Below are 18,510 nucleotides of genomic sequence, written 5' to 3'. Positions count from 1 at the left end.
TCCTACACACGTGACTTTAATCCTTGGCTATGTTCTAAACACCCGGCCCATTCATCCCCGCCGAAGAAATGAAGAATTTCCACAACTGCTTCGAGACCGCCCACAAAGATGAACAACCACCCGACCCTTGTTGGAGGATGGTATTTTATATCATGAAACCGATAAATAAACAAAAGTTTGTCTCCACATAAAAAAAAATTCAATTTGTAGTCGATCAGTTTACTGGCCTTCCCACCCAGTCTATTACAGCAGAATTAGAATCAAAGCACGGACAGGCTTTTACATTCATGGGTTTCATCTGCACACTCAAGCTTTGTTATGTTGCTGTGCTGACGGTAAGAGACGAACATTTAAGCACCCCTCCCCCCGCCTCGCATGCGCAACGATTCTCCGGTTTCTTCCCACGTATACAAAACACACTCACCTAGTTGAAAACATCTCAGTATTTCGAGAATAGTTTACTAGCAGGAAATATGTCCGCATATATTGTATATGCCTCTCCACTGAAATAAAATGTATCTTGCACAATTCATCATCCTCCTGGGAGTGCATCATTTCAACAGCATCGCTTCAGTCCAACCAAGCTCCGTATCGGTTTTGGCATCCGTGTCTCATCAGCAGTCAGGCTTGAGTCAATGTTGGTGAATTGCTAGGGCCCTCTCCCAATACATTGCGTCTATCTCCACGCAAAGCGTTATACTGTAATGATGTATGGTATTATATGGGACGCAGCTGTGAATATAGATGCCGTCCTGCTGTGTATTATGGCCATTGCTATGATCGGTAGAATACAAATGCAGTTCACTCCACCTCCCCTATTGAACGAATGCGATTATAATGACCGCGTGCGTGCGCCGTGGCTTACTGCGAGTCTCGCTTAAAGACAAAGGCGTTCAAGGAAGTAATACAGGTTCAGTGTGTTATTTTAAGCACGTGTTTTGAATGATAACAGCGAGCTTCGTATCTATGCAGTTTGCTCTGATTAAACGTTATGAACTCCAACGCGGGTTCCATTGATTGGCGTCCTTTATTTAACCAAGCGGGGGAAACGTTGGAGACGAATTATCGATTGTTGAGTAAAGCTTGCAAAATCGTACACACACGGCGACTGTTTAACTTACAATGCGGACCTAGATTACTGTTGCATTTGTGGTGGTTTTTTGTTCAACATGTTAGAATTCCCCCATCCCCTGTGAAGTCGGAGCTTAAGAGAATTACGAAATAAATGAGCTGTGAATGAGCTGCTTTTTACACTGCGGATGAGACATTGTTTTGATGATGACGATATCACATGATGACGATATGAGTGTGGATTGTTGTGGACATTGTGGATGATTAGCACGAATGATCAGTAATGCGGTTGATATTTGATCACGCTAACGATGATTGTGCATGTTGATGACTGATCATTGGCATTGTGGATGGTTATCTACTTTGGACGATGTTCATTGCGGATGAGCTCCGTATTGTGGATGATTGTGAATGATGCTTGTTATTATTGCGGATTATTTGTTACGTTGGATGATGTTCAATGTGGACTATTCGTTTTACTGTGGATGGTGATGATCACATTCACAGGATAAACAATAGACGCCTGCAGACGGGGATCGAACCATCACATCTTGGCTCAAACTCGCCTGACCACTCAATAAATTAATGATGTCACCCAAGCCGCAGTGGCATTGTGTGTCTTGGGGCTTCCTTATTGTTCATTTGAAAACAACGAGTCACGCTCAAAGGACTCAAATTGCCCGAGCGAACCCCGTGGTCGCTAAGCCACCGGCAGCGTTGTGATGTGGCGACCTTAATAGGTGCTCGCCAACTGCACTTTCCAAAAAAACGTGTTCCTTTGAACGCGTGTCAATGCGTGTCTGTGTGTGTGTGCATTGGCAGAGTAGGGGGCACAGGTGGTGCATCAGCCAGTCATCTCAGTCAGTCGACCCGTGGCACCTGCAGGGTCTGCCCCGTGACCTGCCAACGGGCGTTCGACACTTCACGTGGCCTCAAGGTGCACGTGGCCTGGCACAAGCGTCGTGGTGACGTCACTGCCACTTAGTGGCGAATGGCGGTGGTTGTTGTGTGCATTGTCCCGGCGACCCAAGTTCGATTCCCGATCACGGCCACCAACACCGGCGACGATTATCTGAACCGGTCCTGGGGTCACCCCCTAGGTCGACTCGACCTCGAATGAGTACCTGGTGCGGTGTGTAAAAACATAGCCACTGGGGGAGACAAAGGCGGCCGGCTGGCCACCCATCCACTCGTGTGCCCTGTCAGCTGTTATAGGTGTTCGCTAACAGCACTTGCCCCAATAGTTTGTTAAGGCTATACGGGGGATCTTTGTCTTTGTTGTGGTCCTGGGTATCCCGTAATTCAACTCGACCTCCAACGGGTTACCTTGTGCAGTGTGTAAATACACACCAGCACTGGGGAGAGACAAAGGCGCTCAGGTCACCCCCTCGCACCCCAAAAGTCTCAATAAGGCGATGTGGGGTTGGGGGCAACGTTGTTGTTGTTGTATGAATACGCGTGTTGGTGCATGCGTGAATGCGTTGGTGTTGGCACAGTAGAGAGCACAGGTGATGAATCTGTCAGTCATCTTGTAACACCTGGGTCTGTGCCGTGACGTCCTGCACCTAGCCTGGCACATCAGTCAACCCAAGACACCTGGGTCTGTCCCGTGACCTCCTGCACCTAGCCTGGCACATCATACAATCAATAACACCTGGGTCTGTCCCGTGACCTCCTGCACTTAGCCTGGCACATCAGACAATCACTAACACCTGGGTCTGTCCCGTGACCTCCTGCACCTAGCCTGGCACATCAGACAATCAATAACACCTGGGTTTGTCCCGTGACCTCCTGCACCTAGCCTGGCACATCAGACAATCAATAACAGCTGGGTTTGTCCCGTGACCTCCTGCACCTAGCCTGGCACATCAGACAATAAATAACACCTGGGTTTGTCCCGTGACCTCCTGCACCTAGCCTGGCACATCAGACAATCAATAACACCTGGGTCTGTCCCGTGACCTGCTGCACCTAGCCTGGCACATCAGACAATCAATAACACCTGGGTCTGTCCCGTGACCTCCTGCACCTAGCCTGGCACATCAGACAATCAATAACACCTGGGTTTGTCCCGTGACCTGCACCTAGCCTGGCACATCAGACAATCAATAACACCTGGGTTTGTCCCGTGACCTCCTGCACCTAGCCTGGCACATCAGACAATCAATAACACCTGGGTCTGTCCTGTGACCTGCTGCACCTAGCCTGGCACATCAGTCAACCCATAAGACCTCGGTCTGTCCTGTGACCTTTTTGCCAGCGTCGAGCCTTTTGCACTTCACGTGGCCTCAAAGTGCACCTAGCCTGGCACAAGCACTCTAATGACATCACTGCCACTATTTAGTGGCAAATGGCGGCCGTTATATGTGTGCACATATTATATGGATATGTAATTACGTTTGTATACGTGTGTATTCGTGTCTATTGTAGGTACGTGTGTGTGCGTCTACGTGTTTAGCACTGCACAGGAACATGTGTTCTCTGTATGTATATGTCTGTTTGTATGATAATCGTCACTGGCCAACACCGGTGACGATTATCTAAACCAGTCCTGCGCCTTCCTAGGTCGACTCAGCCTCAAATGAGTTACCCGGTGCGGTGTGTAGTAAACATCGCTACTGGGGGAGACAAAGGCGGCCGGGCGTGATGTTGGTCACCCACCCCCTCGTGTGCCACAGTGCCGGCTAACAGCACTTGCCCCAGCAGTGTGTGAAGACGATACGGGGGGGGGGGGGGGGGGGTTCGTTGTCTTTGTGTATATGGTAAAGTCACGTAGGAAAAAAATAAATAATAAAAGTAATAGAAAAAAACAATAGAAATTAAATAATTATTATTGTATTTCTATTATTTTTCTATTATAAATAAATAATAGAAATAAAATATTTTTTTTTCTATATTTTTCTATTATAAATAAATAATAGAAATAAATTATAAATATTTTATTTCTATTATTTTTTATATTATTTGTATTATTTATTTTCAAATTTATTTTTTACCTACGTGACTTTACCGAAAAAACCTAAGAGTATGAATCCTTGCAGTCACGAAAGCTTCAAATCTAGAATTTGTGTATATGATGTGTCTATGTAACTTGTGTGTCTGTACGTGACTTGTGTAACGTGTGTGTGTGTCGTCTGTGAAACAAAAATCGTCACAGCTCATCGGATTCCTCCAGTCTAAATAAAGATTACGATTCTGTATAATACAAAACAGCTGTGCCTGTGTGATTCATTTGAATTGTAAACATTGCATGTCAGTGACCCCTAAATATCACCTCCACCCCCACATCTTAATAGATGCTCGCTCACAACACTTTACCCTCGCCATAGTTAAGATTATTTATAGAACCAACAAAAGCTTTTTACCAAAACCTGCCTTTGTTATTGCTGCCTGTGTGTGTGTTGATGATGGTGATGGCTGCTGAGCCCACAACAGCTAACAACAAACCAGACATGGGTGGTGGTTTAAGTGAAATCGTCAAACATTATCAATAACGTGCGAATATTGGAGTAAGGAGTGAGATAAACTTGTATTATATTGTATATATTACTCACGAAAATATATAGTTATAAAACCAATACACAGCACCGTAAATATGAGACGTGCTATGAAGAAAATGGGCCCATTGTGATAAAAACAAATCCTTTGTAAAAAGCAAATGTTGTTATTGTGAACAAATATATCGCCAGTGTTTGTTGTTGCAGCTGGGGCCGTCTGGAACGCTCTTGCTTCCAACATTCACAAGCCACCGCGAACTATGGCTCCTTTAAATCATCTCGGTTGACAAACTCATTTATTTACAACCGTCTTCTTGTTTCTTTCGATAAAGTCACGTAGAAGGTAAATAGTAAAATAATAAAACTAAAACATACTAAAATAAATACAAAAATTTTAAAAAATATTTCCCTTCTACGTGACTTTACCGAAGGAACCAAGAAGATGAATCCCTGCAGTCACGAAAGCTTTAAATGGATATTTACAACTGCTTGGTGCGTTCATGGTTTGTCCTCGTTTTGCGACGATACGGTGCGAAAGAAATTCAACAGACATACACATACACTGTGTGTGTACATACACTGTGTGTGAGTGTGTAACAACCATTGTTTTTGTTTTGGATCGAGAGGAAGAGAACGGAAGGCGGGGGGGGAGGATGGGTCGTGAGAGAGAGAGAGGATGATGATGATGAGGGGGAGGAGGATGGGTAAGGCGGGAGGAAGTGAAGGAGGATGGGGAAGGGGGAGGATGGGTGGGGTGGAGGATGATGATGATGAGTAGGGGGGGAGGATGATGATGGGGAAGGGTGATGAGACTGATGGTGATGATGGGGAAGGAGGATGATGGTGGTGATGATGATGGGGAAGGGTGATGATGAGGAGGAGAATGGGGATAGAGGATGATGATGGGGAAGGGGGAGGATGATGGTGATGATGATGATGAAGGGGAGGGTGATGAGGTTGATGAAGGGGGGGGGGGTGATGACGGTGATGATGGTGATGATGGGGGAGGGTGGTGAAGGGGGATGATGATGGTGGTGATGATGATGGTGAAGGGGGAGGGTGATGATGGTGGTGGTGGTGATGATGGTGATGAAGGGGGATGATGGTGATGAAGGGGGGGGGGTGATGATGGTGAAGAGGGTGATGATGATGAAGGGGAGGGGGGTGGTGATGGTGATGAAGGGGGGTGATGATGATGGTGAAGAGGGTGATGATGATAAAGGGTGAGGGTGGTGGTGATGGTGATGATGATGATGAAGGGGAGGGGGTTGGTGATGATGATGGTGAAGGGTGGTGATGATGATGGTGAAGAGGGAGGGTGATGATGATGATGAAGGGGGAGGGTGGTGATGATGGTGATGAAGGTGGAGGGTGATGATGATGATGATGGTGAAGAGGGAGGGTGATGATGATGAAGGGGGAGGGTGGTGATGATGATGGTGATGAAGGTGGAGGGTGATGATGATGATGGTGGTGGTGATGATGGTGATGATGAAGGGTGATGATGGTGGTGATGATGAGGGTGATGATGATGGTGAAGGGTGGTGATGATGGTGATGATTATAGTGGTGGTGATGATGATGAAGGGTGATGATGAGGGTGATGATGATGAAGGGTGGTGATGGTGGTGGTGATGATGATGGTGGTGATGATGATGGTGGTGATGATGATGGTAATGATGAAGGGTGATGATGAGGGTGATGATGATGAAGGGTGATGATGAGGGTCATGATGATGAAGGGTGGTGATGGTGGTGGTGATGATGGTGATGGTGGTGATGATGATGGTGAAGAGTGGTGATGATGGTGAAGGGTGGTGTTGATGGTGATGATGATGAAGGTGATGATGATGATGGTGATGATGATGGTGATGAAGGTGATGATGGTGAAGGGTGGTGATGATGGTGGTGATGATGGGTGATGATGAGGGTGATGAAGGGTGGTGATGATGGTGATGATGGTGAAGGGTGGTGTTGATGGTGATGATGATGATGAAGGTGATGATGATGAGGGTGATGATGATGGTGATGATGATGGTGAAGGGTGGTGATGATGATGGTGGTGGTGTTGATGGTGGTGATGATGAAGGGGGGGAGGGGGGTGTTTACGTAATGGCTGCGAGGTTTAAATGGAGCCGTCGCCCAATGGCTGAGGCTCTCCGGGCCGCCAATGGCTGTGGCTGGAGGCCGCCTCGCTCACAAAGCAACAAAACAACGTCGCCTCCTCCTCTTCCTCTGGAGCGGCTGCCGGTAGACATCCACCCTCCTCCTCCTCCTCCAAGACCCTTCGCACAACGCGGAGACGCCGTGCGTCATTGTTTGTTATCGCAACAAACGATAGAATTTTGTAGTCTTCGTTTCATACACTCCACGTTGGCTACCGTCAGTCAGTCAGTCTCTGTCTGTCTCTCTGTGTGTTTGTGTTTGTTTTAAATCTTAAAACAGAGCAAACCGATCGTCCCTCTTTCACGTTCAACAACAACAACAGCGGTCGGTTGTAAACAAGCGGCTGCCATCATCGTTGTTATTGTTTACATTTTTGTTTAGTTATTTTTCTTGTTGGAGGGGTGGTGTGTGGTGGGGGGGGGCGAGTTTGGTCGTCGTCGTCTTCGTCGTCTTCGTCGTTTGCAACAAAATGTCGACAAAGATCGAGGAGTTGAAGAGGCAGCTGCTGGTGGGGCAGTTCGTGATGGTGGCCGGCTGCTCGGCGGACACGGCGCTCGAGATGTTGGTGACCTCCCACTGGCAGCTCGAGGTGACGACGACGCCTCCTCCTCCTCCTCGTGAACTCTCTCTCTCTCATCTCCTATCACTACCCCCCCAACTACCCACCCACCTACCCCCCCCCCAACTACCCACCTACCCCCCCCAACTACATACCTACCCACCCCCCCAACTACCCACCTACCTACCCCCCCCCCCCCAACTACCCAACTACCCACCCACCTACCCCCCCCAACTACCCACCTACCCCCCCTCAACTACCCACCTACCCACCCACCTACCCACCTACCCACCCACCTACCAACCTACCCAACTACCCACCCAACTACCCACCCACCCACCTATCTACCCAACTACCCACCTACCCACCAACTACCCACCAACTACCCACCTACCCACCCACCTACCCACCCACCTACCTACCCAACTACCCACCTACCCACCAACTACCCACCTACCCACCCACCTACCCACCAACTACCCACCTACCTACCCAACTACCCACCTACCCAACAACTACCCACCAACTACCCACCCACCAACTACCCACCCACCTACCCACCTACCCACCCACCCACCAACTACCCACCCACCAACTACCCACCTACCTACCCAACTACCCACCTACCCACCAACCTGTCCACTCTTCATCTACCGATCCTGCGTGTCTTCCTAACCCGTCTACCAAGTGCCCACCACCCTGTTCTTATCCAAGTATCCACATACCTCTCTTGTTCACTCCTTGCCCCGGCCACCCAAGTACTCGCCTACCCACCTTGTCCCCTTACCCTGGCTACTTCCCCTTTACTGGACGTATGTGAAAAAGAGCTTCATAGCTCATCGGATTACTCCGGGATAAATGTTTTGGTACTCGGTACAGTACTCACCCATTTTTGTATTTACTTCCCCTGCCTACCAAGTCCCCACTAGCTCATGGTCTTTTCTCATCCCTCGATATATCCAGTATCAGTCTATCCACATTCTCCCTGCCACGTACCCCACCATACCCCCGACCCCACAGACCCCCAACCCCACAGACCCCCAACCCCACAGACCCCCAACCCCACAGACCCCCAACCCCACATACCTCCAACCCCACATACCTCCAACCCCACAGACCCCCAACCCCACAGACCCCCAACCCCACAGACCCCCAACCCCACATACCCCCAACCCCACAGACCCCCAACCCCACAGACCCCCAACCCCACAGACCCCCAACCCCACCTACCTAGAACCCCACAGACCCCCTACCCCACATACCCCCAACCCCACCTACCCCCAACCCCACAGACCCCCAACCCCACCATACCCCCAACCCTACATACCCCCAACCCCACAGACACCCAACCCCACCTACCTAGAACCCCACAGACCCCCAACCCCACAGACCCCCAACCCCACAGACCCCCAACCCCACCTACCCCTAACCCCACATACCTCCAACCCCACCTACCCCAACCCCACCTACCCCAACCCCACATACCCCCAAACCCCACATACCCCTGACCCCACATACCCCCTGACCCCACATACCCCCAATCTCACATACCCCTGACCCCACATACCCCCCAACCCCACAGACCCCCAACCCCACATACCCCCCAACCCCACAGACCCCCAACCCCACATACCCCCCAACCCCACAGACCCCCAACCCCACATACCCCCCAACCCCACATACCCCAACCCCACCTACCCCCAACCCCACAGACCCCCAAACCCCACATACCCCTGACCCCACATACCCCCTGACCCCACATACCCCCAATCTCACATACCCCTGACCCCACATACCCCCCAACCCCACAGACCCCCAACCCCACATACCCCCCAACCCCACAGACCCCCAACCCCACATACCCCCCAACCCCACATACCCCCAACCCCACATACCCCCCAACCCCACATACCCCCAACCCCACCTACCCCCAACCCCACCTACCCCCAACCCCACAGACCCCCAAACCCACATTGTTCTCCTGCCTACCCACACACCACACCTTGTCCTCATTTCCTCCTGCATACCCAATGTGCCACCTTCACTCATCTCACCTGCTTACCATGTTCTTACCATGTTCTTACCATGTGCTGCTTGTCTGCACACCTTTTCCCAGTACTTACATAGTTGTCCACCTACCTGGCTTGTATCTACTACCTACTTTACCATACCTACTACCTGCGCAGTCGTCCATCGGCAATGTTGACATTGTTATCGACGAATGATTATTGTTATTATTCACACGTACTTTGGGTGCTTGTGTCGCTCGATTTCAAACGTTTGTGTTGTTGATGCGCCTGCGTGTTGCCCCATTTGTCATGTGTTTACATTTTAAAATAATCAATACTGGTATCTACTCTTTCCTGTTTTGCTCTGGCGGGCTGGCATGCTGTGTGGTATGTGCTGGTATTTTAAATATTGTGTGTCTGCAGGCGTTTCGCTGTGTTGTGTGCACGTATGATGTCATGTGTTTTGTATTGATGTCTGTTGTGTTTATGTTTCCTGTACCCGCATGTGTGTGTGTATACATGTACTGTGTATGATTTGTCATGTACCCGTATTATAGTGTTGTGTAACATGCAATATATGTCGTGTATGATAATTATCGACTTAGATTTAAACGAGATGTGTTTAAAGGCCCACAACTGTGTGGTGCTGGCCACCCACCACCCCCTCGTGTACCATGACCACCTTCATAGGTGCTCGCTAACAACGCTTGCCAAAACAAGGCTGTGTTGGGGCAATCTTTGTCGTGTATACACATGCGCCGAGCAATTGTGTGTGTGTGTGTACCAATGTCGTCTTGGCTATTTGGTTTAATGCGTGTGTCTGGGTCTCAAGTACGCAAGGACTTGATGCAGTATTTTTCGTCTTTCGTGTCCCTGACATTGTAAGTTCGTTGCCGCACTGGTGATTTGCCAACAGTCTGTTTCGCAGTGGTCTTGCATAACACGGTGATTCACTGCAGTGTACACAGACACACACACACAACAGAGGGCAGCCCACTTTCATTTAACACAACCGTGTGAAGCTAGTGAATATTAGAGGCCTGGGGTCGCTTGGTATAATAATTACACCAGCATTGTTCGCTGGAATTACAATGGCATTGTGATTTTCAATTACGAATTTTGCACAATTATCCCAGGACTGAATAAGAAAGCTGTTTATTTTCCATGAGAGTCTCTTGTTTTTTTTTTACTCGATGGCAATGTATGGACAATTCAATGAACCATCAGGATATGGGAGAAAATGGCCCAGTCCAAGGCCCTCACAGATAGATTCAGCAATCCATGACCGATAATCACCGATACGATGAGATCGGGCACATTCAGAGCGATTTGGTTATAGGCAATGCATGAGGGTCAGACAAAGGTAGTGATGATTATCCCTGGTATGCACTGCGCATGTTACTCTACAGCAAATTATGCATTTGTGAGCCATATGCTGCGAGTCATCTGGCTGAGCTATTAGAAAAGGAAATAACTCCAAATTGTCTCGCTTGCTCATGTGAATGTGGGACTGTTGTGCTTGTATTCGGTATTGGTTCTGAGCCGTTGCTGGAAATTCAACATTTCTGTGGCCGGGTCGTATGACAAACCAACTTGTTGGGTCATCAGCTTATTCACCAGACGGTGATTTGTCTCCTGGGTGTTAATTTTACCCTGCCTAAGTGGACGATGATCGTGATGATGAATTACGTGGCCTCGTCCACACTGGCTGGGGATATGTAATAATACTATTAATTCATTTTCAAGGAAAGCCTCGCAAAGTCTCGAGACCTTTTCAGAAGCGATCCCACAATTGGATGTTAGACCAGTTACTCTCGAGGCAATGGTTTGCACGTTGGAGGAAGGCCACGCATACAAAGGGGGAATAGCAATCAAAAGTCCACGCAGATGGGTCAGGAATTTGCCCGGCCACCGTACACACAAAGTTTGGAGTTTCACAGTACAGTGCCATCTTTGTGTGAACCACCAACCCCAATTTCAAAACGTGTCGAGTTCAAAAAAAATACACGTTCCACTTCTTTGTGTCGCTTGGTTTGTTGTGTTGTGCTCTTCAAGTCTGCCAGGTTTTTTTTGTTGTTGTGTGCGGGCGCACAGTCTGGCGTGTGAAGCGTACAAAATGCCGCCTTGTGTTTACATTCTGCGGCTTGGCTTGTTTTGGGGTTGTACTTCGTCACATTAACGCCCTCGTGACGATTTTTTTTGGCTAGAGGGAGGGGAGGCAATTATATACTCGGCACCAACATTGCGTGTGTTCAGTAAAACATAATAAATAATCATCAACGGTCCAGGTTCCAAACCTGCAAATTCTTGCTTGCACCAGTTTTTGGAAGAGCTGACACGAGAGGGAGGCTCTAATAGGCTACCTCTAAAGGGCGTTTGGCCTACTCTTTTGGCCAGATACCTTGGCATACGAAATACGTGAATGAATAGTATAGATAATCTAATAGATACAATTATCAGCCATGGTAAATCCACTGCTGGATGAAGGGTCTTCCAAAGCTATTGCTGTTTCAGTTCTGCGGTCCAGCACTTGGACATGAGCTAAGCAGTCCTCGGTCTTCTCGGATGTGTTTCCAAAGGCGAATTATCCTTTTAAATGTGTTGGTAAATGTCCCTTCGAGTTGACGGGGAAACATTGTTTTTTTATGTAAATTAGGTCATGAATTTGAATGTCTCAGTGGGAGGTGACTTGGGCGTTGTATCCCGCGGCCTGTGATTCAGCTCTTTGGGATGAGAGGGTTGGTCTATCACTCAGATTTGTGAACATCCCAAACCTGCTTTACTGAGAGCTGCAAATATATGGCAGTACAATAAAGTGGGGTTGCTAACCCATATGTATGGGGACCTTTATCACCTAATATGCATAGATTTAATTTGAATACTCCTGCATGTAACACTACAGAAATGTAATAAGTGAAACATTCCAATGTGTAGGACCCTTTAGATAAAAATCTTGAGACTCGGTGACACTTTACTGGCGAAATACATTACAATTATATAACTTGTTTATGAATGCCAACCTATGGACTCTGTACGGTATAATGAAGTGAAAATCGAGAGTTTGATTAACCGGCACAGCTAACATCAGTGACGAGTAAGATCTGAACTGTTTCTGTATGCCCCCCCCACCCCTTCACCAACCGGCATTGACCAGTGTGGTGAAGTATGGCCAAACCCGATGACCGACACAGCACCGGGCACGGGAGGCGTTCATTCAGACATGGATTGACAAGTGGTTGTAAAATATATATTTAAAATAAATCTGTTATGGCAGCAGGAGTGAGTAGGTCATCTGTTGAACTTGTATCAAAACGTTGTGTGGCTTCCTTCCCCTTTCCAGGCAGCTCTGAGCATCTTCTTTCAAGAGGCCACAAGCCACCACCATCACCACGCCATGGTAATTGCAGTACATTACGAAAACCCACAGTCGTGACAGCAGTTTTACTGACCCTGTGTGCCTTGTGGTTTTTTTTATTCATACACAGATCAGGTATGGCTTCCTTTTACTGGCAGAACACTTTTACAAACTCTAACGACTGCTGCTCACCAAGCACTTCCTTCAGGATGCGTGCAAGGGAACAGAGAAGTTACAACCCCAAACATAATCGGTTTCGTGACCTTTCTGATTCGTACAGAGACTGTAAGCCAGAGCGTACATTTTTAATAATATTAGTTTAGTCTCACTAAAATTTACGGACAATTTGCAATTTACGAACAGGGTAAAAATATATTTTTCAGAAACATTTTAACGATAGCTTTGTAAGATCTTGGCAAACTTTGTTGTAGGGTGTTGTGACACCAGTGGGAATACGTAAGACATTGCGACCTACATCACATTTATAATGCTCTCTTATTATTAGCGCGATCAACTGTCACTACTTTGAGATGCCAAGAGTATGGATGGCGGAGATAAAAATATATACTTATTTATTTCACCTTAACTGCATCACCGGAACCTGCTGTGGTCAATCCAAAGGACAGACAGCAGTGTCTTCACAGACACACCTCGACTGGTCAATGGCACACTCTTCCCACCTCGACTGGTCAATGGCACACTCTTCCCACCTCGACTGGTCAATGGCACACTCTTCCCACCTCGACTGGTCAATGGCACACTCTTCCCACCTCGACTGGTCAATGGCACACTCTTCCCTCCTCACGGAGCCTCCAGTTAATGCTTTAATCGTCCCAGTTGATGCTCATTTGGGCCACTGACACGTGTGGTTTCAGCGTTGCGTAAACCTGAGAGGGTACGTTTTCATTGTATTCACGAACTAGCCTTTGCTGGTGAATTCTGCAAATGCGTACGAAGACAGCAACACTTGCGCAGTTATATCACCGAAGTTGCTTGAATGGTTGGCCGGAAAATAACGAACATGTCCTCGCTAAAAATACAGAAACCTTTCGAAAGCGATAAATAACACGGTGTTGAGGGGGTTGCGGAGACTGGCTACGTCGCGCATACCATGAGCGTGTGTCCATAACATGCACTTGAGCAGCCAGGGCTATTTATACATGCGTGAGCCACTCACAGACGCCAAGATTGAAAGACATCACCTTTAGCCCCACACCCACAGTCCAGGCTTTTCCAAACTCGAGTCATCACGCCCCACTACTGTATCCGTGTGTGTGTCGGAGAAGTCGTGTAGTTGTTTTCACGCCGTGCCACGATTCCATCTACCTGGTTTCAATTTCTGAGCATGCACAATAGCAGTGGGCACATGGGATACAAACATTTCCTGCACCTCCTCCAGGTCAACTCGATCTTAAATGAGTACATGATGTGTGAATCTTAGCTTTGGGGACACAAACACCCAACGGGTGTGATACTTTGGCTTTCAACAGATATATTTTGAGCAACTTGGCATAGAACTATCAAAGAGTTATGAAATACCGTCTGGCCAATGAAAACAGAGTTTATTAAAAAGCATCTGATGACTAGCGGTCTTTGAAGTGCATAAATAATCGTGAGTTAAGGGACCAATTAAAAATGTGATTGGAAGTTGACATTTCAGTTGTCCACTAGGGGCAGCAGTGATCAGAGTTGTCCACAATTGGGCAACTATCCATTTTTTTTGCAATAGAAAACTGCGGCCACCATTACTGGTGAAACCTGCCTGCAACAATAATGATCGTATCCTGGCCTTGAGGCTAAATAGGGAGGGGGGCGGCATGCATGCGTATGTGCACCATGACCATTTAGATAATGTTGATGCTATACATTTCCAAATGATAAGCCACATTGTTGAGCTGTCGTTTGTGGCCAGGTCGCTTCTGAAAAATAGGTTAATACCTAAGTGAGCTTTACCTGGTAAAATAAAAAATAGTTCAGTTTTATTTGTAAGTTATTTGTTTACCTTTCCTATACTTTGCATTCCTATCGTGTTTGTGTATTATTATTTGTTGTAAAATTCTGACACGCCCCTACTTGACATCTGTGAAAGAGAACTTAATAGCTCATCGGATTCCTCCATTATAAAAACATATTCTCATTCCGGGGTCATCCGAGTCATCTCAGTAAGTTAACCCACAACATCTGGGTCTGTCCCATGACCTCCTGCCAGCGAGCCTTCCGATACTTCACATGATCTCCCGCTGTACCTAACCTGGCAAAAGTACCGTGGTGACGTTGCCGCCACTTAGTGGCGCATGGCAGCTGTCGTTTTCATTCACCATGACCGATTGAAAAATACTCGCGCGTGTGTCTTTGTTTGCCCGTGCAGGTGTGCGCGCCGTCAAACACGCCGGCGACACCGCCCAACTTCCCGGAGGCTCTCACGATGTTCTCGCGCCTCCAGGCGTCGGACAGCGGCGGCGCTGAGGTCGCGTCGCCCACCCCGGGAGGAGCCCAGCACTGGGCGGCATCTCCGACGACGTCGCAGGTGCCCGTGGTGGCAGCCCCACCGCGGCAGACGTGGCCGCCCGTGTCCTCGAGCCACCACGCGGCCGTGCCGTTTTGCGCCGGACGGGGAGGGCAGCAGATGACTTAACGGCCGGGGGGGGGGGAGAGCGACAACAAAAACTGACACTTCTTGATTGTGGTGATGAAGCGACAGGACAGCCGGGGGCGGGCGGGGGGCTTGGTAAATGACGTTTCCCCGAAGGCTACAAAAAAAATGCTAAACTTAATGATGATTACAGCTATTGACTTACAAGGGTAGAGAAGTTAAAGTAACAATCGTCTTTCTGAAAAAGACATCTTTAGTTTTGCAGACTGTGATCCACTTTGGTGGTGAGTCATTGTATTTGTCTACCCTAGGAGGCTGTTACTATAGCCACCACCCTTTGTCATTGTTAATACAAAAACAAAAGGGAGATTGCTAAACAAGTCTTGTACACGTGGACCCCGCTGCTCACATTGCCACATGCAAGAGTATAGAAATACGATGCTATCGTCTCAGGGTGCCATCCTGTCGCTGTGATGACATCATCCTGTCGGTGTGATGACATTGTCATGCCTCCACATGTCTTCCAAGCTTCATGGCTACACCTCGATACGATTGACTCGTAGTAAAAACAGTGAGCAGTTGGCAAATGTCTACAATAAACACCAACAAGGATTGTCGGCAATGGAGAACGCTGGTGCCATCAACCACACCTAATGAGTGGGAGACACGGCGATTTCGAAGAGGAGCAGCAGTCGTTAGCAAAAGCAGAAGCCAACTATTTTTCTTGTACGAATAATGGAAACATGCGGCAGTGCCACGGGTGATAAATCGTAGCACAGATAAGCCCATTGTTAGATTTCGTACACAGCGTTCTCTTTTTGGGTTGAAGGTGTTCTGGAAGCATTGGAAAGGAGGACTGGCATGAACGCAACACCAATCAACAGTTGGTGTATGACAGAAATCGATGGCGGACTACTGCATGTGACCCATGGACCCAGCGGCCTCCGTAAAGGCCGAAACAGAAAGATTTGTTTCGGGATGTGCGTTTTCGGACGCATGTGATTGGGCTTGTGTTTTTTTTTTATAGTAATGAATATTGTTTTTTTAAACGAGGAATGAATTATGGGTATCCGTTTTGAGGCAGCTATTATACAATGAAAAGCATTCGTAGCAAATGCTGTTCCTCATGGCCATACCTGTGCACTGTTTCGCATATACATGCTTAATGAATAATTGGAACACACAGGGGAGGACATGCCTGTGGTCAACAATTACAGGTTTGGGATGGAGCTATGAATACATTTTGTATTATGGATGCGGGGTGATGGTTTACTGGGTTAGAATAGTAGCTGTTTAAGAGTTGGGGTTCGTGTTAAAGATATTAAGTGTTTGGGGTGGAGGGTTAGTGTTACAGGCAGGGTAGGGTTATAGTTGGTATTAATTATTTGTGTTAGTGTTTGTTTTGTGCAACAGCAGTCCAGATTGGAATCAAGCACCGGAATTAAATTATTGCAGGTTCGTGTTGGATTAAAACCCACACTTGCCAGACTCAACACCTGTGTATATATATATATACCAGTAGTCTATCACTGTATGGAGGCAATACATTTCTGTTGTTAATATTGTTTTTAGTACCGAGACATTTCTCTACGAACTGTTTTGTAAAAATTGCGTGAGGATGCATTTTTTGAATGACTTCAACCTTTTTGGTGTGGAAATTGAAGCGTCAGCATCGACTGGTAATACATGCATGCATGTGTTGAGATTGTTTCGTGTTTTTCTTGGCTGATGTCCTTTATTTAAGCGACGGAGAAAACATTGCGATTTCTCTTACATGGGGACATATAGTTAATCCGTGGGTCGGAGCAGAACTGAAGGTTGCAAAACTAGGATGGTACTAATTTTTGTTGATGGCCTATGCGAGTGAATTGACAGTTGGTAGCACAATCGGTAGTACTGACTCATATCTATTACGAACCAATAGAATGTCTTAAATTTGAATGTCTACTTTTTGTGAGTAAATTCAATAATTGTGGTTTACAACTGTGATACTCGTATGCATTGGCATACCCTTGAAGGCGATGTTGGTGTCTTCTATGGTAACTCTGCAATAGTGCAAAGAAACTGGAAGTAAAATAAAATTTGTATATTAAAAAAACACCCTAAACATTCGAATGAAAATTGTATAAAATATTGAATTGCAAAATTATTGTATAGAAATTATTTAAGACTTTTTTTAATGAATAGGGTAATGTAATGTATGCCATTTAAAATTTGGCTCAAATTAAAAAAAAAAACGTAAATAAAACCAAGTTTGTTTTATTTTGATGAAAACTAAAAATGCATACGCAAGTGCTTTGAAATTAAAATCAGTCCGAGCTACAGCACAAACATGTGCAAGATGCTTTTATTTACAAGACATATTTACAGCAAGATCAGTGCAATCGCTGCTCGTTTAAGATTGTAAAAAGCTGGTACAATACAATCAAGACCACGTGCACAATTCTCTCCGATTGTTCTACACTTTACAAAAGGCAAATCAAGTTTGAGAATTCCTCTTTAAACTACTCCCTAATCTAAAGGAGTTCTGCGAACAAGATGAGAGTAATGAACCATCTGTTCAATTTGGCAGGTTTCAATGCACTTAAAAGATGTTTTTCAAAGCCCAGTCCTCACATTCTGAGGTACCACGCACGGCAATCGTCGCCATCCGTGTGCATACTAACGGCCTGATTAAATTATATTATTCTTGTCCAATTACTGGAAAACATGCCAATATATCCAACACATAACGGCTGCGAAAATCACAAGGGATGCGTTTCCGCTGTTTCATAACGGTGTGAATCTGGTCACAAGTTCTTACACTCGGCACGCTGTGCTTGTTAGTTGGTAAACACAAATACGTGCATGTGTGGCACGTGGGTGTTTGCGATACCCCACGCCACATTAAGTGTACACCGCTGGATGTGCGTAATTAGAAGTTGTGCCATGCGATAAAAACATTGCAACGGACGTTACAAGTCATCTCTGCTTCCTCCCCGCCACCTTCCTCTCGATGAGGCAAGTCTTGGGGCGGAGAGCTGTGAGGATACACAACACACACCCCTCCAGTTAGCTGTTAATGCATCACTTGAAAAGTCTAAACGCTTACACGCCACAGCTTATCTGCTAAGCCTGTGTGTGCAATTCTGACAAGGACAATGGCTTGACCTCTATTTAACAGCCTAATGAAAATCTATGCATCACGAATATTATTTTGATGTTAAGAGTGACTTGGCAAGTATCAGGGTCTATCTAGCCAGGTCTTTTGTCAGAAAGCCAC

At 46.9% G+C, this 18,510-nt stretch overlaps 1 protein-coding gene and 1 pseudogene across 1 annotated transcript; one reads left to right on the top strand and one right to left on the bottom strand.

The window, feature by feature from the left end:
- Positions 1 to 6,774: 6,774 nt before the first annotated feature.
- Positions 6,775 to 16,947, top strand: LOC133346712 (UBA-like domain-containing protein 2). Its single transcript, XM_061558527.1, has 3 exons — positions 6,775 to 7,321; positions 12,641 to 12,697; positions 15,024 to 16,947. Exons 1-3 carry the CDS (start codon positions 7,202 to 7,204, stop codon positions 15,288 to 15,290), a joined length of 444 nt encoding a protein of 147 aa, XP_061414511.1. The 5' UTR covers positions 6,775 to 7,201; the 3' UTR covers positions 15,291 to 16,947.
- A 632-nt stretch (positions 16,948 to 17,579) lies between these two features.
- The window catches only part of LOC133346706 (katanin-interacting protein-like), a 34,111-nt pseudogene continuing 33,180 nt past the window's right edge, over positions 17,580 to 18,510 (bottom strand).

The sequence above is a fragment of the Lethenteron reissneri genome, chromosome 3 (assembly GCF_015708825.2).
Source record: "Lethenteron reissneri isolate LAM-NWPU_2019-01 chromosome 3, ASM1570882v1, whole genome shotgun sequence".
Taxonomy (NCBI): domain Eukaryota; kingdom Metazoa; phylum Chordata; class Hyperoartia; order Petromyzontiformes; family Petromyzontidae; genus Lethenteron; species Lethenteron reissneri.
This window is presented reverse-complemented; position numbering and strand designations above follow the sequence as displayed.